Genomic DNA, 22,499 nt, shown 5'->3' with positions numbered 1-22,499 from the left:
GAGCGGCAGAGGGAGAGGGAGAAGCAGACTCCCCAGGGAGCAGGGAACCCATCCCAAGCTGAGCCAAAGGCAGGTGCTTAACCAACTGAGGGGCCACAAGAGTTGTGTTTTTTTTTTTTTTTAAGATTATTTATTTATTCATGAGAGAGAGAGAGAGGCAGAGACACAGGAGGAGGGAGAAGCAGGCTCCATGCAGGAAGCCCGATGTGGGACTCAATCCCGGGACTCCAGGATCACACCCCGGGCTGCAGGCAGCGCTAAACCGCTGAGCCACCCAGGGATCCTAGTTCTTTGTGTTTTAACACAAGTCCCTTGTATGTTAAATTGTAGATACTTTCTCCTATTGTGTGGGTTGTCTTTTCCCTTTTTCATATAGGCAAATTATAGCTACAGATTTCCCTCTGATCCTTACTTTCACTCCCTAAATTTTAGTATGTTATGTTTTCGTGTTTGGGGTCCATTGTGTTTTCATTCACCCCTAGCACCTTCCTTAGTATGTGCTGATTTGCTTCTGTCTTGCTGCTTTCAGAATTCTCTCTTTGCCTTTCAAGAGTTTGATTAGGCTCTGGCTGGGGCTGCATCCCTTTGAGTTTATCGAGTTTGGAGCTCATGAATTTCTTGGATGTGTAGCCTAATTTTTGCCATCAAATAGGGGAAACTGGTAGCCATGATTTTTTCCAAATAGTCTTTCTGCCCTTTCTCTTCTTTGTATATTGCCGAGCTATGTGGTGTCCTGCAAGTCTCTGAGCCTCTCCACTTTTCATTCTGCTCTTCCTCAGACAGGTTAATTTCAATGGCCTATCTTGAGCTTGCCATTTTCTTCTGCCTGGGCATGTCTACTGTTGAGCCCCTCAAGTTAATTTTTTATGTGTTATTGCACTTTTCAACTTGTATTTGTTTCCTTTCTGTAATTTCAATCTCTTTACTGATATTCTCTACTGAGACATCATTCTTATTCTTTAATTCTTTATGCATGGTTTCCTTTAGCTCTATGAACATATTTAAAGTAGCTGATTTAAAATACAGTACTAAACTAAAGCATTCTTAAGCTTGTTCTTACCCAGGTTCTTCTGTCTTTCTTAACTGAATGCACTCTGTCTGGGTTGCTGCAAGCTTCTGATTAATTTCCAAAGCTCTGTGAAAGTTGATTCTGATAATATGTGGCAAGTTTTCATTGCTTTTATGGAGGGAACAAACATTTGATGGTTATTACTGGACCATTTTTGTTGACTCCTTGCTTGCATTTTGATTCAAACTATAGAAAGATATTTTTGAGACAGTTGGTAGAAATTGAACACAGAATGGTTATTAGATTTATAAAAACTTTATTTTGTTGGCCAGGAAAATTGCATTAAGGTCACATATATTTTAAAAAATCTATTAGATCTATATAGTGGTATTTACAGTTTTCTTTGCTTTCAAATACTTCCAGCTCACAAACAAAGCATGTGTGGGAAGACAACTATGAAATACTGGCACATGTTGATGGTTGTTGGAACTGGGTAGTGGGTACATGGAGGTTCACTACACCATTTTATTTTTGTGTTTTAAAATTTCTATAATAAAATGTATTTTTAAAAATGAGGTATACCCTTGGGTCCAAACAAGGATGCCTTGAACTGGGAAAAAATAATTGAGCTCCTAAGTGGCCTTGGGTAGAAGGGAATAAAACAATGCCTGAAAGATAGGCAGGGTGTGATATTGAGAGTATGATGGCTGAAGAGAGAGAATCAATCTATCTGGCATCCCCAGGATAAAAGGACAAGTTATACCACAACTGAAGACATATAACCATGTCTTAGTCTGTAAGGCAAATGAACTGACTAGTCAAGTCCAGGCCGCTCCCTAACCCTGACTCCCAAGTCCATGGTCTCAACCACTATCCCTGCCACATGCCAGGGTGATGGGAAAGACTTCTTTCTTGGGACTGGCCAAAGAAGTGTATCCACTTGAGGCCATTCCATTTGGCTTAACTGCACATGATCAAGATCTGAAGCTGGAGTTATGCATGGGGTGACAAGCCTCCAAGGGCAGAGGCCTCCAAGGGATGAGGCAGGCTTCTGACCTTCCAAATGACCCACAGCCTTAAGACATCACCTGGGGTTTTAAAAGATCTCTCTTTGGGATCCCTGGGTGGCACAGTGGTTTAGCATCTGCCTTTGGCCCAGGGCACGATCCTGGAGACCCGGGATCGAATCCCACATCGGGTTCCCAGTGCATGGAGCCTGCTTCTCACTCTGCTTATGTCTCTGCCTCTCTCTCTCTCTCTCTCTCTCTCTCTGTGTGTGTGTGTGTGTGACTATCATAAATAAATAAAAATTAAAAAAAAAATCTCTCTTTGATGACTCCAGACTCAATCAGTAAAGCCCCAATAATCTTAAATGACACTGTAAGACATGCACTTGTAAGTTCTTTACACCATATTCCTATAAAGGAACTCAAACCCTGAGGGAGGAAGCATGGGAGATCTAGCCAGAAGAGTTCCCACAGGGCTAAGATAGTGCAAGGCTTGGGGTACCACATGCTCCACATTCAAAGCCCAAGGAAAACCTACTTAGCCTGTACCACTTCCAGCTTTCCAAATGGGGACAAGAGCCACTGGGGGCGACAGGTATCCTGTGGCCTCAGCTGAATGAATAGAGCTTGGGAAATAGGAACCAAAAGAAGGCAGTCAAGAACTTGCCATCCTTTTACTTTCCCAAGGAGGACAAGCAAAAAATGTATTTTAAGACACAAAGAACCCCTCGACTTGTCTTTGGACACAGTTGGGGAATTTGAAGCCAGGTTTGGAAAAAAAAAAAAACTAAGGGAGGGGCCAGGCACTACAAGCTACAGTGGCCCCAAGGGAGAAAGAAGGGCTAGCCGAGCCCTTCACTGGCACCCAGCTCCAGAGTGCCTCTGAATGAAGCTGTCAGGAAGGGGGACATGAGCTGAAAGGTGTGAAGACAATAATGCAAAACCCTTAGCAGATCAGGGCCTCCTTGCAGCAGGAGGGCTGAGGAGTGAGTCTGAAGGGGGTGGGGAATGGGTGCACAAGACAGAAGGCCAGGGAACCCGCCACTCTGCTTCACTGTGCTGTCACCACTGCTGCATTGAGCAGAGCAGGATGGCTCCCTGGTAAGAGGCAAGTCTGGTGTGTCTAGAAGTACAGGCTGCAGGTCATGGTGGAAAATGAACCAGAAGAAGCCACATACCTTCCTTTGAGATTCAAAACCAGCACCCTGTGTACTGCCACCCAGAGTCCCTAACTGAAGGTGAACACGGCCCCAGGTCCATCTCACAACCACTCGATTAAAGAACAGCTTTATTGGTAACCTGAAGGAACCAAGGTTAACCTGGGTGGCATCAACCGGCAAGGCCTTCTCCAGGCAGGAAAACCAATCACACAATTCACAGGAACTCCTGACAAGAGGTCAGATCTCCACTCCTAATCGTAAGAAAAATTCCAAATCCTGATTTCCGAGTAAACAGAGTCAGAGGGTATCGGTCCCCCTGCTTGTGGGGGCTCAGGAGGCTGGCTGAGCTGCTCAGTAACATCTGTGGGGCCGTGCAGACAAGGTAGAGGCTAGGAAGGCCACGGGACATTGCCCCAAGTCAAGTCTCCAAGAAGGTTCACACTTGGGCAGGGCATGGGACCTGGCCCTGGGATTGCACTTTGGGTCTGATGGGGCCAAATCACCGAGTGGGCCTGGGTAGCAAAGAACCCCGCCTGCTGGCCCTTGGCAGGTGGAGGCTCCATAGTCTGGGCTCAGTGATGCCGCCACAGCCTGTCTCGTGTCTCAGCTCCTTAGTGCTGGGGCGTCCCCAGCTTCCTGATGGGATACAGGTACCACATCACTACCCCTGAGGGGTTGATGGTCACTGTGAAGTTGGTTGTAGAGTGGAGACCACTGATGACATCACCCGTGTAGACGTTCTGGGCCTGCAGCGGGAAGACACATCACCAAAACCCCTCTAAGAATATCTTCACAGAGACCCCCTCAGAGGGTGTGAGGGCCTGGACTTCAGCCTGTCTGTGGTGGACCCCTGGTACCCCCCACACAAGGGGGAGCCCTAAATCTCCTGTTACTTCTCCATTGGCAAAGCCAGCAGATGCCCAAACGCAGGCAGTGGTGAAAGCCCAGCCCACAGACAACTTGAGGACTGGGCTGGAGGAAAGGACTGACCAGTAAGGGGACAGACACACAGCCTCATCACAGGCCTTAATTATATATGATAGTTCTGTCTGCATAGCTTGAAAACACCAGTGCAGGGAATGGTACCAGCCACGGCCCTGCATGCCTGCAGCTGCCCCTCAGGCTCCTGCCAGAGGACCCCGGGTCCAGGGCCTAGGGGAGGCCACCACGTATGAGTGCGGAGCACCCCCAGCAGCCCCCTCCCAGGTAAACCCGGAGCCCTGCAAGTAGCAGGGTACTCACCTCATACGTGTCGGAGCTGTTGAAGTTCAGCTGGGCGAGGGATGAGTGGTAGTGATACGGTATATCCGTCCGGCGGCTGAAGAAGACTAAGGCTCTGGCCTCACTGGCCAGGGGCCGCATGAACACTTCAATGTGGAATTTTTCCTGGGCACAGAAGGTGGTTTTCCTGCTCAGGCCCTGAAATCCCCTCCCTAGCCCTCCTCAGAGCTCTGGGTCCCCCTAGCCCATAGTTCCATGTCTTGTAGAAGTTTGCGGGGAGCTACCCCAGCCCTCCAGCACTCCAACTTATTCTTCCCTAGCCTGGCAGATGCTCCTTGACACTTCCTCTGTGCCAGGCCCTGTGCTAGAACACAGAGACAAATGCTGTAATAAGGTCCTGTCTCAATCCAGAGACCCTGGATCGAGTCCCATGTCAGGCTCCCTGTGTGGAGCCTGTTTCTCCCTCTACCTGTGTCTCTGCCTCTCTTTCTCTGTGTCTCTCATGAATAAATTAAAAAAAAAAAAATTAACTCTGGGCAGCCTGGGTGGCTCAGCGGTTTAGTGCTGCCTTCAGCCCAGGGCGTGATCCTGGAGACCTGGGATCGAGTCCCATGTCGGGTGGCTTCCTGCATGGAGCCTGCTTCTCCCTCTGTATCTCTGCCTCTCTCTCTGTCTCCCTCTCTCTCTCTCTTTGTGTGTCTCTCATGAATAAATAAATCTTAAAAAAAAAAGATGAACTCTGCCCTGAACAGCCAAGAGGGGGAAACCCCATCTTCCAGAAGGTCCCTGGGCCTGGTTCTATCATAAGCTTCTCCAGCAGAGATTAGTTACTTCCTCTGCTCATCATCAATTCTGTATGTGCCTTCTAGAAGTTGTGTGGATTCCTTTTAACTAGAGAGGTGAGGATCTGTGCAAACAGCACAAACTCTGAGGTTCTATTGTTGAAGTTCTACTGTACCATTTACCGATGTGTGGCCTTAGGTTACTCAGACTTCTCAAGTTGCAGTTTCCTTATTTGTAAAACAGGGAAGGAGTATTTATCTTTTTTTTTTTTTTTTGAAACAAAACTCCTGTTTATTTCCCAAGGAGATAACACAGGGGTGCTTGGGGAGCTCCCACCCAGAGTCTAGAGTATTTACCTTCTGAGAAAAGGTACCCAGAATGCCCAGTGCCTCAGCAGGGTCTCAATAAATAGTAGATGCTAGTGTAGTACTGGTGGTAATTGCATTCCTTGGCTCAAATAACTCCTAGGCTCTGGAGGGAAGCCCTAGTTCTCTGCCATCCATCACAGACGTGTGCAAAAATCTTGTACTTCCAAACCAAGGGGCCCCATGGTCCCCATGTGCACTTGAGTGGTGATGTGTCCCTTCCCCAAGTCCCCTGAGCTGTCCTGCTCTGGCCTTGCTCTCACCCAGGCCACTCTGGGGACGGCTGGAGCAGCTCCCAGTAGAATCTTTGACTGAATGCAACCAGCAAGGAGGGCTGAGCAGATTTCAGCAGAGGGCTTCCCAGCCCTCCATCACCTTCAGGTTTGCAGCTTTGTTCTTAGGAGAGCCGAGCTCCTTGGCCTCCCCTTTCCTCCCCCCAGACTCCAGTACCTTGAGAATCCTGCGTCCCTGGATGCCCAAGGGATCCTGGTTGATTTTAATCATGAGTGGATTCTGCAGAATGTCCATGTTCTGGGCAGAGATGGTACGCAGGTCCGTGGACATGAAGAGGGGGGCTGCTAGCACTGTCCATAGGGCCATCTGGGCCCGGGCTTGCTCAAAGCTGAGGCCAAAGTTCCCTATGAGCAGCTGGTGGCAGAGAGGAGAGAAGTGGTCAGCTCTGCCCTCTTCAGGGAGGTGGGCATAGGGACCAACCCTAAACATGTAGCCAAGGCAAGAGGAGATGGAGGAGAACATTCTATGAAGCCTGGTTCTGTGAACAGCATTTCCCAGCAGCATAGCCCTGGAGTAAGCCAAGCATGCTCCTTCTGAGCCTCAGCTTTTAATTTCACCAAGAATATGGGGTGATAATATGTTCTGGCCACGTTGCAGTTGTTCAGATGATCCAATGGGATCCTGTCGGCAAAAGCGTTTCTAAATTGGAACACTAAAGTCAAAAGATAGAGTCAGAGTGGTAGTAACCAGACCTGAACGGAGTCCCTGCTCTTGCCACTAGTGCTGTAACCACAGGTGATAGGACCAAGGGAGGCTTCCTGACCCCAAAGCAACCAATTCACAGACTGGACTCAATAACTGCTAACGCAACAGTTAACATACTTAGTGGCACCAATTTAACAAAGCGCAGTATATGTGCCAAACTGTGCCGAGCATTTTGAAAGATCATGTTTTAATATTCAGAACAACCCTACATAAGGTCACTATTATTCTCATTTTCCAACTGACAAAACTGAAAAACTTAAGTCACTTTCCCAAGGATAAGTCAGAGAGCAAGAACTAGAACTTCAAAGCAGGCCAATTTGTGTTTCTCCAGGTGTCTATCTGGCCTATACATGTAATAACATGTATAATAATGTAATTATTATAATCGTCACCAGTAATAAATGCTCATTGACTAAAAGAAGAGATAGCCATAAAGTCTTAAGATAAATTGCAAAAAAAACCTTAGGTGACCAGGGCTATGAGTGAGGTAGGTCTGAAGGGCCAACTCGGCCTGTAGAGGCTCTGCAGGAGGTACCAGGGCACCAGGCATTGGGGAGGGGTCAGAGGCAGACATGGCAAGGGCAGTCTGGGGAGGGAATGGCAAGAGTGTATGCACCCTTCATGGTCTTCCCCTCCAGAGGAATAATGTCACACAAGAGTCACTACAGACCAAGTTCTTGGATTTCAAGAAACATCAGAATGGCCTGGGAAGATTGGTAACAATGGGCATTGCCAGGCCCTCTTCGAACATTCTGATCCAAGAGGTGGGGGTGGGGCCCTGGGAAGAGACATGTAAATGGGAGCTTGTGCAGCTGGTTCACGGACCCTGACCTAGAACCTGGAAGTGAGCACCCAGGAAGCCCACACAGGGCAGAGGGGAGCAGGTCTGTGGCAGCCACCCCCTCCATGCTGGTACCATGTCTGGGTCATTCCAGTGCCCGGGGCCTGCCACCGGCTGCAGTATGTCCTGGTTGTCCACAAACCAGTCCAGGATGGAGAGCACACTACCCCAGGAGTCCTGGATGTCGTCATAGTTGCGCCAGACGTTGCAGATTTCTGTCAGCAGAGTGTAGTTCACCTGGATGTCAGGGGAAGGCAGAGTCCAGCACCAGAGTCACACCCTGCTGCCCAGAGGTCTGGGGAGCTGAGGAGCCTCAGCAGGAGACAACAAGGGGGAATGCAGAGAATGGGGCCCTGATCCAGATGAGGATGAGGAAGGCCTGCCCTGCCCTCATGACACCTGGGGCCAAGCCTGGACTGGCGTACCCACAACCCTCCCACCGCACTCCCAGCCCTGTATTTTGAGTGAGTCCCACCATCTGCCAGGCTTCTCCCTCAGGTCTGCCAGTCTGATCCCACCCTTTCTAGTGTGCTAAGGACTGAAGGGCCCCTCGGGAGGCTCAGCACTCCCTGCCTGGCCTCACCAGCCCTCTGGAGCTCCTAGCCTGCTCAGTACAACCAGGATTCCCACCACTTGCTGGGTGATGTGTGTCATCCCAGGACATGTGGTTCCCAAGCCTTGGATGCCCGTCCCTTCAGCCCACCTGACAAATGCCTCCTCTAGACCCCAGGCTGGCTGAGGCCCCCTCTTCTAGACCCACGAATCAGCACATGGGCAACTATGATGAGAGCAGCCCTGACTGCACAGGAGGCAAGGCGGCTTGGGTGTGGGGTGTGTGGCCAGGCAGGTACACAGAATGGCTTACCTTTGGAGGAAGTCCCCCTTCATAGGCTGGCCAACTGCAGGAGAAGGCAATGGGGCGGCCTGTGGCATTCAGGGCAGCTGCCATCATGGGGTACCCTGGAGAAGTCCAACCCCCACATTTTAGAACTGAGGGGGTCTGAGGCCTCAGCCCAAACCTCCCGCCAAATGCGAGGAAACTGAGACTCAAAAGAGGAGGTGCCTCCCCCTGTACCCACAGCTGCACATGCTTCCTGGGTAGGGCATGGTGCCAACCCATCTTCAGGAAGCCCGGGAGGCAAGAATCCCCCCAGCCTCCGGGTGCAGGGAATTAGGAAATACTACTAACCCCAAGGGGCCACACAGACCAGCTCAAGCTCAGCCAGGTGGGTATCAGAGAGCTTTCCATGGCCACACCTCCCTGTCTACCTGATGGCCCCCAGGCAGCTCTGGGACCCACCCTTGGCCCGCTCCTCGGGGGTCGAAAAGCAGCCATCCAACTTCAGCATGTCCACCTTCCACTCGGCAAAGGTTTGAGCATCCTGAATCACCTTGTCTAGCGTGGTGCCTGGGTAGCCCATGCAAGTGAAGTTGCCCATGTCCTCGTAGATGCCCAGCTTCAGACCCAGGGAGTGAGCCTGTGGAGGGGTAGGACACCGTGGGCTCAGGCGGGGAGCCACCTCACAGCCACATCTGACCGGGCCCCATTATAACACTACCAACGGCTCCCCACTGTCCAAAGGAAAGGGTCTCAGTGTGCAGGCCTGGCCTCTGACGACCATGATCCTCCTCACTTTGACGCACACGTCGCATGGGCAGTTTCCGGCTTCTAGGCCTTGCTTCTGCCATCCACTCTGCCTCGAAGGCCATCTCTTTTGTATCAGCTCAAGAACTGCCTCCTCCGGGGTCTCTTTCTGAAATCCCAGGCTGGATAAGATGCCCTTCCTGGCTCTTACCCACCACAGGGAGCCAAAATTAGCCGTTCATTTATCTGTTTCCTCCACCAGACCATGATTTCTTTAGCAGGTATTGTGGAAATGAGCCCTAGGTGAAGTGGCGGCAGGGACAGGGTGGGGGTGCAGTGTGGAGTTTGGTCTGGACATCCTGCACCCTCGCTAAAGGGCAGGGCTGGGGCGGAGCTCACATAGTCAGCCAGGAAGGCAATGCCGTTGGGGAACCGCTTTGGGTCAGGTATCAGGTGGCCTTTAGCGTCACGCCCACCAATCCAGCAGTCGTCGATGTTAAGGTATGTGTAGCCTAGGTCCCGCCATCCATCCTGTGCCAGGTGGTCGGCCATCTCCAAGAAGAGCCGCTCACTGGTGAGAGGCAGGGGAGGGGGCAGCTCAGTCACCTCCCACCCCCTTCTTCAGAGCATTTCAGACTTCTCAGATGGTCTGAGTGTGAATCCAGACCATAAGAACCATAATCAGGATGGAATGAGAGGCTTGATGTGGCCCTCAGGCTGCAAGACTGAGCAATCCTGGCTTTCACAGTTATCTCCTTTCAGTGACCTCAGGGGCTGGTTCCACCTGATGTCCCTGTCCCCACAGGCCTGACAGTTCCCAGGCCCTAAGTGGGTCACAGGCTCCCAGATGCCTGAGAAGACACCTCTCACTGCATTCTCTCTGGGATAGGGTGCTGTGGCCCTCTTTTCTAGCTGACCTCCCACTCTCCGGCCCACTCTGCTGGGTCTCAGGCAAGGCTTGTTAGATGGTAGACCCGACTCACCTGATGCAGTTCTTCGGGTCCTCATCACAGTCAGTGTTGCAGCGAAAGCGTTCCCAAGCCAGCCAGCCCATAGGTGGCTTCCGCAGGAGCCCGTTCTCTAGCACCAGCACCTGGGCCACCAGGGCCAGCAAGACCACTGCAGGGAAGTGGGAAGGATGACCGTCATTGGTGCCCATCGCCCTAGCCGTCATGCCGCCCCACCCATATGCTGTCCAGCTCTGCAGAGGCCACTGGCCTCCACATTAAGGGGGGCCAGTCTCCTGGGAAGAACTAGCTCTTCCTGCATCTGCTGGCTCCCACAGCTGCAGTGAGAGGGCTCACGGTGCCTGGGGCAGGGCAATGTGTTTGAGGCCTGAGTCCCCACTTGCTGTGGCCACAGGAATGCTGGAATTAGTAAAAACTAACACCTGAAGTTGTATCCTCTCTATACCCTGACCAGCTCCCCCAATTTGCTGGTCTCCTGACACCCATCCAGGGCTCTTTGCTCTCCACCACAAATCTCCAAGGGGCCTCAGAAGGGCTTAAGGGGTCAGCCAGATTGGACCCGCACCTAGCCAGCTCATCTGGGTGAACCCTTGCCCCCTCAGGCCTGTTTCCTTATCTATATGATGAAGTTACTCTACAGGGCTGTTCTCTGCCACGTTGATAACACATAACATCAGACCTCTGCACTTTGAGGGAGAGGGGATGTGAGAAGAAGAGGCCTCTTTGGAGAGGAACTAATTCCTAGGTGGGAGCATCTCCTTTCCCACCCAGTTCTAAGAATAAGACAGGAACATGCCTTTCCATATACCCACATTAAGAAAGCAGGCCAAGACACCAGAGGGCTGGAGCTTTCTCCAGGTAGCCCCGACCCCCCATGGGTCCCCTCCCAACCCACACCACCCCCACCGGCCTAGGTACCTGTCTTCAGCAACATTGCTCTGGACTCGGTGTCTCAGGACCTGACCAGATCTGCTCTGCTTTTACCAGCTTTATATGTTGAAGCTAAGAAAGGTTAGAAAAGCACTGGGGTCACTACTGCCTCGCTAGTTCTGCCGCCCTCAGCCCTGGGCGTGGATCCCACGCTCCGTCCCCAAGTCGCCCTCCTTGCCCACCGCCCCCGGCCATCACCTCCCCGGGCCCGGGGATTCCCTCGGGCCGCTAAACAAGGGGTCTTAGACGTTAGAGCCGGCCCTCCCTGTTAGCTCTGGGAACCCCCGGGCGCCCGGGGGCGGCCCTCCGCGGAGCCGGGGCCACGGAAAGGCAGCGGCCGCCCCCGGGACGCCCAGGACGGACGAAGGGGTCGGGCAGGGGCAGGCCCACGGACTCCCACCGGGTCTGGGTGGCCCCCCGGCCCCTAGGGACGGCAGCCCAGCAGTCCCGGGCCGGGGACCTCACCCTGCGGACGCCCTCAGAACCGCCACTCGCTCCTGCCTCTGGGGCCGCCGACTGCTGCGGGAACCTGATTTGCCTGCGTTCCAGAGGGGCGGGGCCTGACGGCGGCCCGCCTTCCCGGCGGAACCTATCAGCATCCCCGTAGCAACGCCGTGTCCCGCCCCCCGCGGCCCCAATAGGCCCGCCCCCGAACCGCCCAAAGCCCCGCCCCCCGGGGCTACGGCTCTGCGTCCAGCCCCCGCCCGCAGCCGCCGAGCGGGTTTGGGGCTGGGGGACCCGGCTTCCACGGCTCCCGGAGAGGTTAGTCGTCTCACCTCTGCGGGATCCCTGAAGGCGAGCATCGAGCCCGGCACAATGTAGACGCTTAATAAATGGTGTGGCGTGGATATCTGCTTTGTTCAAAGGAAGTGAGGAAATGCCACGAAGCACGACCCAAAGTAAGCCGCTCAAAAACGCCAGTCGAACGTGAATAGGCATTACGAGAAGGATGGCTGGGCGAGAGCAAACCAGGTGTGAGGCACACTGTTTTTGCAAAGCCAGGAGACTCTCCTCCCCTACCTACCTTGATGCTGCGGGCCGCCGCTGGGTGGACTGGCCCAGGCAGGCATTCTGCAGATTCCTCCTCTTTCATTCATGACATATTTATTGTGCAACTACTAGGTAGGTGCCACACACTTCGTTCTCGGCACCATCACTCGAATGGTCGGTCACTGGACATCTCAAGCATAACTGGCCCCAAACTGAACACATGCGACCTTCCATTTCTCAGGCCATGACAACTCTCCTTCCCTGTGCTGGAGCCAGAACCTTGGAGTCCTCTTTGCTCCCCACCCCTTTCCCTCACTCCTCACATCCAGTCTTTGGGCAAACCCTGTGGTCGCTACCTTCAAAACCCACCTCTTGGGATCCCTGGGTGGCTCAGCAGTTTGGTGCCTGCCTTCCACCCAGGGCCTGATCCTGGAGACCCGGTCGAATCCCGCGTGGGGCTCCCTGCATGCAGCCTGCTTCTCCCTTTGCCTGTTTCTCTGCGTCTCTCTCTCTCTCTGTCTCTATGAATAATAAATAAATCTCTAAAAAAAAACAACAACCCACCTCTCATTACTCTCCCAGTGACTATCACATCTTGCCTGGATTATTGGTTGCAGCAGCCTCATCACCGGCCGGCTTCCACCTGCATTTGTTTTCTCCACAGAAGCCAGAGTACTCCTTTTTTTTTTTTTTTTTTTTTATTTATGATAGTCATACAGAGAGAGAGAGAGGCAGAGACACAGGCAGAGGGAGAAGCAGGCTCCATGCACCGGGAGCCAGACGTGGGATTCGATCCCGGGTCTTCAGGATCGCGCCCTGGGCCAAAGGCAGGCGCCAAACTGCTGCACCACCCAGGGATCCCCCAGAGTACTCCTTTAAAACATAGGTCACGTTGGGGCACCAGGGGGCTCAGCAGGTTAAGTCTTCCACTCTTGATTTCAGCTCATGGCATGACCTGAGGGTGGTGAGATAGAGCCCAGGGTCAAGCTCCTGATGAGCATGGAACCTGCTTGAGATTCTCTCTCTCCTCCCTTTGCCTCCCCCCCACCTTGCACACCCCTGCTTCTTCACATTTTCTCTCTCTAAGCAAAATAAATAAAAAATATAACATAACTTAGATCACTACTCGCTCAAGACCCTGTGATGGCTGTTCATCGCAGCCTAGAGACTCACAGATTTACAAATCTTACCCACATATTCTGACCCCATCTCTTCCTGCTCTCCCTGTCCTCCCTGCCTCCCTGCCACACTGTCCTCCTTGAAGTTCCTCAAACACCACAGGTCTCGGGACCTTTGCACTAGCTGTTCCCTCTGCTCTTCCTCCAGGTTTTGGCATGACTGGTTCCCTTATTTCCTTCCAGTCCACCTTCTCAGTGAGGTGAGAAGGCCCTCCTCCTGGCCCTCCTATTTGAAATTGCAACCTCCCAACTCTAGCTATTCTCAAGCTCCCTGACCCTCCTATATTTTCCATACCACCTATTTCCCTCTAACACATTTATTAGGGTTTCTATTATTAGCTGAATAGAATATAGTGGAAGAGACGGATAACAAACAGGAAGTAAAAGCATGAATATAGGGAAGTTTCTATAGCGGCTAGTGCTGTAATGAAAATACAACTTAGCGACGTGATAGCGACCTGAGGGTAGGCTACTTTACATCTCCTGGTCGGGGAGGGGACGTCTGAGATGAGACCTAATTGATGTGAAAGGAGCCCTGAGAAGGTAGAGCCGAGGGGAGGGGTAAGAAGGAAGAACGCCCGAGGCTGCAGGAAACTGCAAGGGCTAGAGCTCGGAGCCGGAGCCGGAGCCGGAGCCGGAGCCGGGAACCACCGAGTTCAGGGGTCGATGTTCCGCCCCGCTGGCTCCCGTGGGCCGTCGGAACCCCAGCCTCCCGCCGCTGCCCCCCGTCGGAACTCCTGCAGCCCCCAGGACAGCCCGCCAAGGAGCAACCCCCAGAAACGGAGATGCGAGGACCCCGGCCCGGGCGGAGTCACCGGCAGGCTCGGCGGGGCCTCGCGGGCTGGCTAGGAGCCCGCCCAGAGGAGGCGCCGGGCCGAGCCGTCCCGGGCTTGGCTCCGCGGGGAAAGTGGGCCGGGCGCGATGAGGGGGCCGGAGGGGGAGGGAAGGACTCCGAGCTCTGCGGCGGTGGGCTGGGTCCGAGGCCCGCGCACGGCCTGCGGCGGGGCCCTGGGTTCGAGGTCGCCCGCCGCTGACCAGCTCCGCCCCCGCCCCTCGGGCCTCAGTTTCCCTCCCGCGTGGATGGAGGGGCGAGTCCGGGGCCCGTCCGGTGAGCCGCGGGAGGGAGGAGCGAGGGTGTAACTCGAGCCGCCCGGAAGGGGTCTCCCCGCGCCCGCGGCCGCGTCCTGGCGGAGGCGCGGGGCCCGGAGCCGGGGTCGCCCCGAGCGGCGGGCGCAGCCCACCCGGCGGCCGCCCTCCCGCTTGTCGGCGCGCCCCGCGGCGCGGAGGTGAGCGCGGGCCCGCGGGCTCGGGAGGAGGCGGCCCCGGGAAGGCGTGGCCCGCGGCGACGTGGCGGGGCGGCCCCACTGCGCGGGCCGGGAGACTGAGGCCCCGCCGCCCCCTGCGGCGCGCGCGCGGGACCCCGGGACCCTGCGGAGCCACCGCTGCTTGGTGGCCCGGCCGCCGGGTCCCACGGCCCAGCTCCTCGAGGAGAGTCTGGAGAGACGCGGTGCCCCGGGCGCCCCCCTGGGAGGGGTGGGGGCCGCTCCCGCCCCAGGCTCGCGGCGGCGGCGGGGGTGGGGTGGGGGCACTGCTCCTCGGGCCCCCCTCGCGCCCCGGGGCCCGGCGGACCTCAGCGAGCGCCCCCCACCACCACCCACCGCACGGCCCTGCCCCCGTGGGCCCCCGGCCTGCCTCTCTCCTTAGGCCTGGTCGCGACCTCTTATTTAATTAATTTTTACATCCATTTATTGTTTATCTTGGTCTGTTTACAGTGTGTCTCCCGCTGGAATGTAGGCTCCAGGAGGGAGGGACTGCTTTGTCCATCTGCTTTGTCCATCGTTGCAATCTCGGCTATTTCAGTACTTTCCGAGGGCCCCTTCCCAATGGGCTGCATGTTGGAGGTCACACGGGCAGCCAGTCACAGCCAGTCAAGGAGTCCTGCCCTACACGTGCTGGGGCTGGGGATAGTGCTGTAAGCACAAAGGAGATCATTGTGGGGGGCGGGGGGAGGAAAGGAAAACAGAAGTGAGGGGGCTGCTGCTTGGGTCCCCTTGTGATCAGGACCACTTTAGGTACAGCGATCAGGGCAGGCCTCTCAGATGAGGTGACATACATCTACAAATAAACGGTGCTGAAAGGGAAAAGGAGGAAGCCGGGGACACTTAACTCTGACCTAGCCTTTCCTGGGGGTAGAGAACTGAGCTCTGAAAAGTGATGATCAATTGCTCTTAAGTACCTGGTCTGGGTGGGTGGATGGGTGGGGAGATTATCAGGGATCAGGCAACACTCCCGGGAAGCAGCAGTGGTTTTACTGGGCCTCTAAGACTGAGTAGGAGTTTTCATCCTTTAGGATGTGGTGACAGGGTTTGAAAATTGTTTTGCAGGTGCCCCAGGAATCATGTAATCAAAGGGCCGAGCTGTGTGGCCAGACCAGAGAGGCCCCTGCCCTCTTGCTGGGAGCTCTGTGGGTAAGTGAGCAGCATGGTGGGCTCTGCTGGTAAGTGGGCCACTACCGAGACTTGCCCCCAGAAGCTGTGAGGGAAGCAGGAGAGCAAGCTCTGCTTTTCACTGGCCATGCAGTCTTGGGCGGTTCTGCTTTGCTGCTCTAGGCCTCAGTGTTTCATGAGTCAGGAGGACAGTTGGATCAGGTGCCACATATGATCTGTGGGACCTCAACATTCAGTGGTTGAGGTTGGTCCTACCGAGTGGTGCCCTGTGTTTGTGCCACACTCTTGTTTACCGGGCAGGTCTCCGTCTAAGCTTCTCCCCCGCAGTGGAGGAATGGGGCCAGCCTGCCTCACCCTGCCTTCTGACCCCGAAGGCTTCAGATTCTTAAGGAAAGGGTAACTGTGCCATTAACGAATGAGAGGCTGGCAGGGGCCTGGGGGGGTGGGGGTCACAGAAACCTTGGAGGTTTGGCCTCAGGGTTGGAGCTAAGGGACCCCTGGATTAAGGAATGGTTTAAGCTAATATCTTTTTCTTTGGGTTTTAAAAAGCTGTATCAACCCCCTCCATGCCTCCCGGTCTGGAACAGGCATATTATCCTTCTCTCTGGGTCCTCTGATATCCAGTTTTTTGCATGATCCTCCCAATCACCATTTGAGAGAAGAGGCAGGGATGCCAGCCCATTTCACAGATGAAGACACTGAGACCTCAGGGCACACAGCGAGTAGAGGCCACAGGGCTGGGGCTCAGGTCTCCTCCAGGGCCAGCCTTCTTTGCCCAACAGGGGCACAGAGCTGCCTTCTCCTCTGACCTGTGGCCACTGTCTCCCCTCACAGTGCTTATAGGAGCCATGAAGCTGAACGAGAGGAGTGTGGCCCACTACGCACTGAGCGACTCCCCGGCAGACCACACGGGCTTCCTGCGCACTTGGGGGGGTGCAGGGACTCCGCCGACCCCCAGTGGCGCTGGCCGAAGGTGCTGGTTTGTCCTCAAAGGCAACCTGCTGTTCTCCTTTGAGAGTAGGGAGAGCCGGGCCCCGCTGAGCCTGGTGGTGCTGGAGGGCTGCACAGTGGAGCTGGCCGAGGCTCCCGTGTCTGAGGAGTTCGCCTTCGCCATCCGCTTCGAGGCCCCTGGCGTGCGCCCACACCTGCTGGCGGCAGATGGGCCAGCGGCCCAGGAGGCCTGGGTGAAGGCATTGTCCAGGGCGAGCTTCGGCTACATGCGCCTGGTGGTGCGTGAGCTGGAGAGCCAACTGCGCGACGCCCGCCACAGCCTGGCCTTGCGTCGCCACTCATCCTGGAAGGCTGGTCCTGGCCACCAAAAGCCCCAGGCTCCTGAGCGCCCATCTCCGGGCCCAGAAAACGGCCACCCCATCTCCAAGGATTGCCAGCCCGAGGACCTGGTTGAAGAAAGGGGCAGCAGGCCAGCCGGCCGGGGCTTGGCCGAGTGGCAGGGCCCTGCCGGCCTCTTCCTGGGCAGGCGGCAGAGCCCCTCGCTCCCTGAGACCTCCTACTTCTCGATGCTGCACAACTGGTATGGCCAGGAGATCCTGGAGCTGAGGCAGAGGTGGCTGCAGAGGGCCTGGGCCAGCCGGCTGGAGCGCGAGAATCGGGATGGGCACTGAGCCCGGGTCTGGCGGGCATGGCCCTTATCCTGCGGGTCAGGACACTAGGGCCAGGGCTTTTTCCAGATTTTAATGAATGTTTTTTTTTTTTTAAGTGACTTTTTTTTTGAGAGGATTCTTTCTTTCCTGTTTTTTAGGCTTCCCCAGGTTCCAGAGCTACCCTCATGCCTGGAGGGGACTGAGGAGTCAGTACTCCCAACTCCTTTATTTCCTGAGGCCCAGGGAGGGGGAGGGCCTTGCTCAGCAGCCCCACTGCCAGACTCAGCCTCCTCCCTCTGTGCTTGGGCCCCTCTCTCAGGGGATGCTAATGAAATGGAGGAAGTGGGAAATATTACGTGGCCGTAGGCTGCCGTGCCCTGTTACCTACACACCCGACTCTACAACCACAACTTCCTACACAGGGAGTCTTGTGTACCTTTAGATACCAGAAGTTGGGTGAAGTGTTAGTTCGAGGGACTGACATCGTCAGAGAAAGTAGATTTATTGTTATGGGGGTTTCTGGGGCCCAGCTCTTACTGAGCGGTGGGGCACAGGACCCCCACTCTGCAGCTTGAGTGGGGCCCTTTGGAGGGAGAGGCCCTTCAGCCAGCAAGGAGGGAATAATTCTGCTCGGAGAGTGTTGGGGCTCCCAGCTTCTCTCCCTGGCTGCCCTGTCTATCGATGGTGCTTGTCATCGCCCCAGGAGGGGCTGGTGGCTTTTCAGCGTCAGCAGAAATCCTTCCTGTATTCTGTCTTCAGATGCCAGCTCCTGGAGCTGCCAAGTGGGGAGGCCGTGTGGCTCCCTGGGGAAGCCCCTCAGTCCAGGGCATTCTCGGAGCTTGGACACAGGCTTCCCAGCACTCTTCTCCCGACTGCCCTCCCAAAGAGCTGTTCCTGATCCTGAACCCGGCCTGGGAACTCCTTCACCACCCTGTTTGTCAGCCAGTGCATGTCTGCCAAGACCCTCTCATGGCTCCTCTCAGCAGCACGGCCCCAAGTGTTTTATCGATGGTTTAGGGTGTCGGCGTGTCTGGGTGGAGAGAGCCAGCAGCCAGCCCAGCCTGAGCCCTTGGGGTGGGGCCGCCGCGGCCGGTCAGGGATGCAGAGCCTGGGCCGACAGGCCCCTCTCCACACACCCAGCCGGCCCCTGAGCCTCTCCATCCCCTCTTAGCAGCTTGGGTACACGGCCCAGGGCCGGACCAGGTCTGGAGGCTTCGCGGGCCCAGGACACCGAGGCCGCCCGCCGACCCAGTCCCAAAGGCTTGTTTCCCAGGAGGCGGGGCGGCCGCCTTCCCAGCCCCCTGCTTCATACAGATACCACAGCCTTTTGTTATCGTTCTTACGGTTATTACAGTGGTTTTTTTTATATACGATTAAAACACTACGTTTTTATTACTCACTTTGGTTTCAGTTCATTTCAACAATCACTTGCCCAGAGTGTACGAAGCCCCCCCCCCGCCCCCTCTGTTTGCCTACATATGACGTAAGCCTTGGCAAGAAATAAAACTACAAAATCACCCAGACAGTACAACTAAATAGACTTGAATTATTATTATTTTTAAAGATTTTATTTATTTTTTCATAGAGACACAGGCAGAGGGGGAAGCAGGCTCCATGCAGGGAGCCCGACGCGGGACTCGATCCCCGGTCTCCAGGATCACCCTGGGCTGAAGGCGGCGCTAAACCGCTGCGCCACCCAGGGATCCCCGAATCATTATTATTTTTAATGTTAAAAAGAAAAATACCACTGTTGGAGGGCCGATTAAAGTGACTTCTCTTCTCAACAACCACCGGCCCTGCCCAGCTCTGGCCGCCCCGGGTGAGGGAACAATGGCGGAAGCACAAAGGCTCTGCCAGGACCGCCCGCCCGACGTCCCCGCCTGGCCGCCCGGAACCAGGAGGCTACCGGGGCGTCGGCGCCCCCCGCGTGACGTCTCCACGTCGGGCGGGTGGCCAACGCCCCCTTCGAAGCGCCGCAGGAACAAGGCGCATTGCGCCGTGTGAGGGCTGGGCCTCGCGTCTCATCCCAGAAGCATCGCGAGGCTCGGGGCGGTGCTCTCGCGGAGGGCGTCACAGGAGCCGGGCCCTGGGGTCCGGGTGCCGGGCTAGGGGCGGAGCTGGGAGATGGCGTCCGGAGCGGCTCGCTGGCTGGCATTGGCATCCGTCCGATCCGGGGCTTTCCGGAGCGGGCCGAGGCTGAGGAAAGGTGGCGATGTCTCCGCTGGAGGGGGTGGCTCAGGTCGGAGCCTGGTACCGTCGAGGTCAGTCATCGTTACTCGCAGCGGCGCCATTTTGCCCAAACCGGTGAAAGTGAGTGTCTGCCTGGAGGCGGGGCGAAGGGGCCGAGGCCAATCATATGGGGTGTGTGTGCGGGTCGACGCTGATTGATAGGAGCAAAGTCCAATCACACGACCGCCTTAGACCGGAAGACGGATCAAGGACAAAGTTTAGCGCTGATGCGCTGCTAAATTTGACAGGTGGGAGGAAACGGGTCGGATCCCGGTGTAGAGTTGGGCGCCGGGAGATCGAGGACCGGGGGCGAGAGCTGAGGAGGACTGCGCTCTGCACTAGCGCATCGTGAGGAGCGTGGAGCCCAGTGTTCAGGGCCACACGGCGCGGCTTTGCGCACCCAGTATAGACAAATCACGTAACCGCTCGGTTGATGGGGTGGAACGAGTTGTGAAAGGACTTGGTAAAGGAGTAGTGGGACAGACCTTGTCTTTTAAGAGTTTTGACCTAGTACTTAATTCACGTGATGTGCAGTCCTGAGAGGTGGGCAGGGAATTACTACAGTTTTGACAAATGAAGATTCGGGCCAAAGCAGCGAAGCCAGTGAGGCTCCAAAGCTAGCGCGAGTTAGGTCCCGGAATCCAGGTTTCCTGCTCGTTCAACCCTCTACCAGCTCCTGTTTTTTTCCCCACCACGGAATGCTGTCACGTGCCCTGAGTACCCTTGGGTTTTTCTAAGTGGAAACAGCCCCTCACACCAAAGGAGTTTGTTTTCTGACTCCAGGGCTGTGTGGGAGTTACAAAAAAAAAAAAAAAAAAAAAAAAATCTCTTAAAGCTAGTCTGGCCAATGCTAGCTCAGACTAATGAGTTCAAGATTGTTTTTGTGGCAAGAAGCAGGGTCCATGGGGGGGGGGGGAGCTGCCTTATAAAAAGGCACAGCTGAAATTTTTTTTTTTTTTTGCAACTCCTAGGAAAATAGAGGATATGTTGAGATTATGCTGAAACTCCCCTAAGCCCATCTAAACAGCTAGCCCTTTAGGGTAAGGACATGCTCACTTTACAAAACATGGTTATTTAAAACACTTAATATGGTGACATTAAACGTTTCAGCCACTGGGGCATCTGTTAAAGAACTGTGTGTATTTAGTGTCTTCTTTAAGTAGAGGTGAGCTCTTGTTGCCACAGTCCCAACTCTTAGTACTTTACCTGTTTATTCGTTATCTGCAAGTAATCACCAGGTTGTGCCCTAATTTTTAGATGTCTAGAATGCCTTATCCTTTTCCTTCTCCTAGCCACTTTGATGGCAATAAAATAACCTTATCTCTTCTTTCTTTGTTGCTCTGAATTTTTCCAAGGACTTTAAAATTGAGTAGTCGCATATTGTGGGCCTCGGGTCCACAGGAGTGCCCCTGAAGGCCAGGCCTTCTGTGGTCCCACCAGAGTGGGCTCTGGAGCTCATGGCCACCACTCTGACCCTCTGCAGATGTCCTTCGGTCTCCTCCGTGTGTTCTCCATTGTGATCCCCTTTCTCTATGTCGGGACACTCATCAGCAAGAACTTTGCTGCTCTCCTCGAGGAGCATGACATTTTTGTACCAGAAGATGACGATGACGATGACTAACAGGTAGGGTGTCCTCTTCTCCACTGGACCAGGAAGGGATGGGGCATCTGAACTGATGTCCTTTGCCCTGTGTGGCAGTTTCTGATCACTTGAAGAAGTGCAGACCTTCAATAAATTGACTCACTTGGCTAATAGTTTTATTTTGCTTTTGCTCAATGTTGGGTGAGGAAAACTATTAAAAATTCACTGAGATCTCTTCCAACTGGGTTGATCCCAACCAGGCATTTTATTTGTCCTTTGGGGTACCCTCGTTCTCCCAACCCACAAGTTTTCTTAACAATTTAATGCCTTATACACTCACCCCAAACAGCTTCATTCTCCACAATGAAATTTAGAAACTGCAGGTCTTTACCATGGTCAGTAAGGTGCACAGCAAACTCTGCCTGTTCCATTCAGCTTTCTGGTGTTGGCTTCTGGTACTCTAATTTAATGTGCCATGTGGCTGCCTTTCTGTACCTAAGGATGGCTCTAGCCCCGTGGTCTGACATTGAAGGCGTGCCATGATCTGGTCACACCTGTTCCTCCAGCCTCATCTTCCACATTCCCAACTACATGCCTATCCCCAGTATTCACTATTTCTTGAATCACCCACATGCTTACCCACTCCCAAGCGGTGGCTTACTACCCCCCCCCCCCCCCAATTGGAAGACTGTTACTTCCCACTACTCCTACTGGCACCAATTCTTCATGGTCTTTGAGGAAATCTTCCCGCATTCCTCCATTTGAAAGTGACTACTGTGCCCTCTGACTGACCAGTATCTCTTGTGATAGGATACAGTTATACCTCTAACTTTTGCTAGACTAAGAGCTGCTTGCTGGCAAGAAACATTGTTTTTTGTTTTAAGTAAGCTCTATACCCAATATAGGGCTTGAACTCATGACCCCAAGATCAAGAGTCACATGTTCCACCAAATGAGCCAGCCAAGCACCCTGGGAAATGTGTTTTTTATAACTTCGGGCCCCCAGTGCCTGGTTTCTGATAAATGTTCAGTAAATGTGTGAATGAGTGAACAAATTGCCTTGCTCTTGCCTTGTTTGGTAGAACCTCTCTGGAATGTTCTTTTTGGTGTGTGGATAGAAGGCTACTCTGTGCCCAGTTCACTGCTGCTTTCCTTTCTTACAGGACATGGAGGAAGTACAGAAAGGAGACAGCCTAACTTAATTATGATATGGTGATGCTCACAGCCTCTCCTATCTCCCTATCCGAAGGGCCCAGGGAAAGCCTTCAGCCTCCCTACTCCAGTGAAGCCTCCTGCACCACCTGTGATCATAGCCCAGATCCCCAGGCTCTGGGAGGTTCCCAGAAATGTGCTGTCCACTGAGCACAGTCAGCTTATGAATAAATATAATAAACATCAGCTCTGTGTGACTGAGTCGTGGCTAAAGTGTCTTAGTATGAGTAAACCCTAGTTGCAATTTCTTGTCCCTGCAATCCTTTATCAGCTGAACGTAACAGGCCTTTGATTTAAAACCCAAGATTTCCAGCCCCCAGCTTCCATCCATAAAGGTAATTACAGGCACCTAGGACCTATTTTCATCATTTACAAAAGCCCAACAGAAACTTT

The 22,499-nt window shown here is 54.2% G+C and overlaps 3 protein-coding genes across 6 annotated transcripts; 2 read left to right on the top strand and 1 right to left on the bottom strand.

The window, feature by feature from the left end:
* Nucleotides 1–3,287: 3,287 nt before the first annotated feature.
* NAGA (alpha-N-acetylgalactosaminidase) lies at nucleotides 3,288–11,400 on the bottom strand. Of its 2 annotated transcripts, none has more exons than XM_041757557.1 (10): nucleotides 11,334–11,400; nucleotides 10,857–10,940; nucleotides 9,954–10,089; nucleotides 9,370–9,541; nucleotides 8,686–8,863; nucleotides 8,251–8,345; nucleotides 7,461–7,622; nucleotides 5,996–6,193; nucleotides 4,419–4,562; nucleotides 3,288–3,922 (listed from the first exon to the last, which is right to left on the bottom strand). In XM_041757557.1, exons 2-10 carry the CDS (start codon nucleotides 10,870–10,872, stop codon nucleotides 3,788–3,790), a joined length of 1,236 nt encoding a protein of 411 aa, XP_041613491.1. In that variant the 5' UTR covers nucleotides 10,873–10,940; nucleotides 11,334–11,400; the 3' UTR covers nucleotides 3,288–3,787. The 2 variants fall into 2 exon arrangements, with proteins under 2 accessions (XP_041613491.1, XP_041613492.1); XM_041757558.1 differs by having other exon boundaries at nucleotides 11,269–11,382.
* A 2,612-nt stretch (nucleotides 11,401–14,012) lies between these two features.
* On the top strand, nucleotides 14,013–18,483 carry PHETA2 (PH domain containing endocytic trafficking adaptor 2). 3 transcript variants are annotated; one of them, XM_041754818.1, is made up of 3 exons: nucleotides 14,013–14,144; nucleotides 15,421–15,504; nucleotides 16,318–18,483. In XM_041754818.1, the coding sequence occupies exon 3, from the start codon at nucleotides 16,332–16,334 to the stop codon at nucleotides 17,103–17,105; it is 774 nt and encodes a 257-aa protein (XP_041610752.1). In that variant the 5' UTR covers nucleotides 14,013–14,144; nucleotides 15,421–15,504; nucleotides 16,318–16,331; the 3' UTR covers nucleotides 17,106–18,483. The 3 variants fall into 3 exon arrangements, with proteins under 3 accessions (XP_041610752.1, XP_041610750.1, XP_041610749.1); XM_041754816.1 differs by lacking the exon at nucleotides 14,013–14,144 and adding an exon at nucleotides 14,191–14,322; XM_041754815.1 differs by lacking the exon at nucleotides 14,013–14,144 and adding an exon at nucleotides 14,867–15,008.
* Nucleotides 18,484–19,135: 652 nt separating this feature from the next.
* Nucleotides 19,136–22,292, top strand: SMDT1 (single-pass membrane protein with aspartate rich tail 1). The gene is made up of 3 exons (XM_041754821.1): nucleotides 19,136–19,394; nucleotides 20,797–20,937; nucleotides 22,058–22,292. Exons 1-2 carry the CDS (start codon nucleotides 19,209–19,211, stop codon nucleotides 20,932–20,934), a joined length of 324 nt encoding a protein of 107 aa, XP_041610755.1. The 5' UTR covers nucleotides 19,136–19,208; the 3' UTR covers nucleotides 20,935–20,937; nucleotides 22,058–22,292.
* The last annotated feature ends 207 nt before the right edge of the window (nucleotides 22,293–22,499 follow it).

This window comes from Vulpes lagopus, chromosome 5 (genome assembly GCF_018345385.1).
Source record: "Vulpes lagopus strain Blue_001 chromosome 5, ASM1834538v1, whole genome shotgun sequence".
Classification (NCBI taxonomy): domain Eukaryota; kingdom Metazoa; phylum Chordata; class Mammalia; order Carnivora; family Canidae; genus Vulpes; species Vulpes lagopus.
The sequence above is the reverse complement of the archived record's forward strand: the minus strand, read 5'-3'. Positions and strand labels throughout refer to the sequence as shown.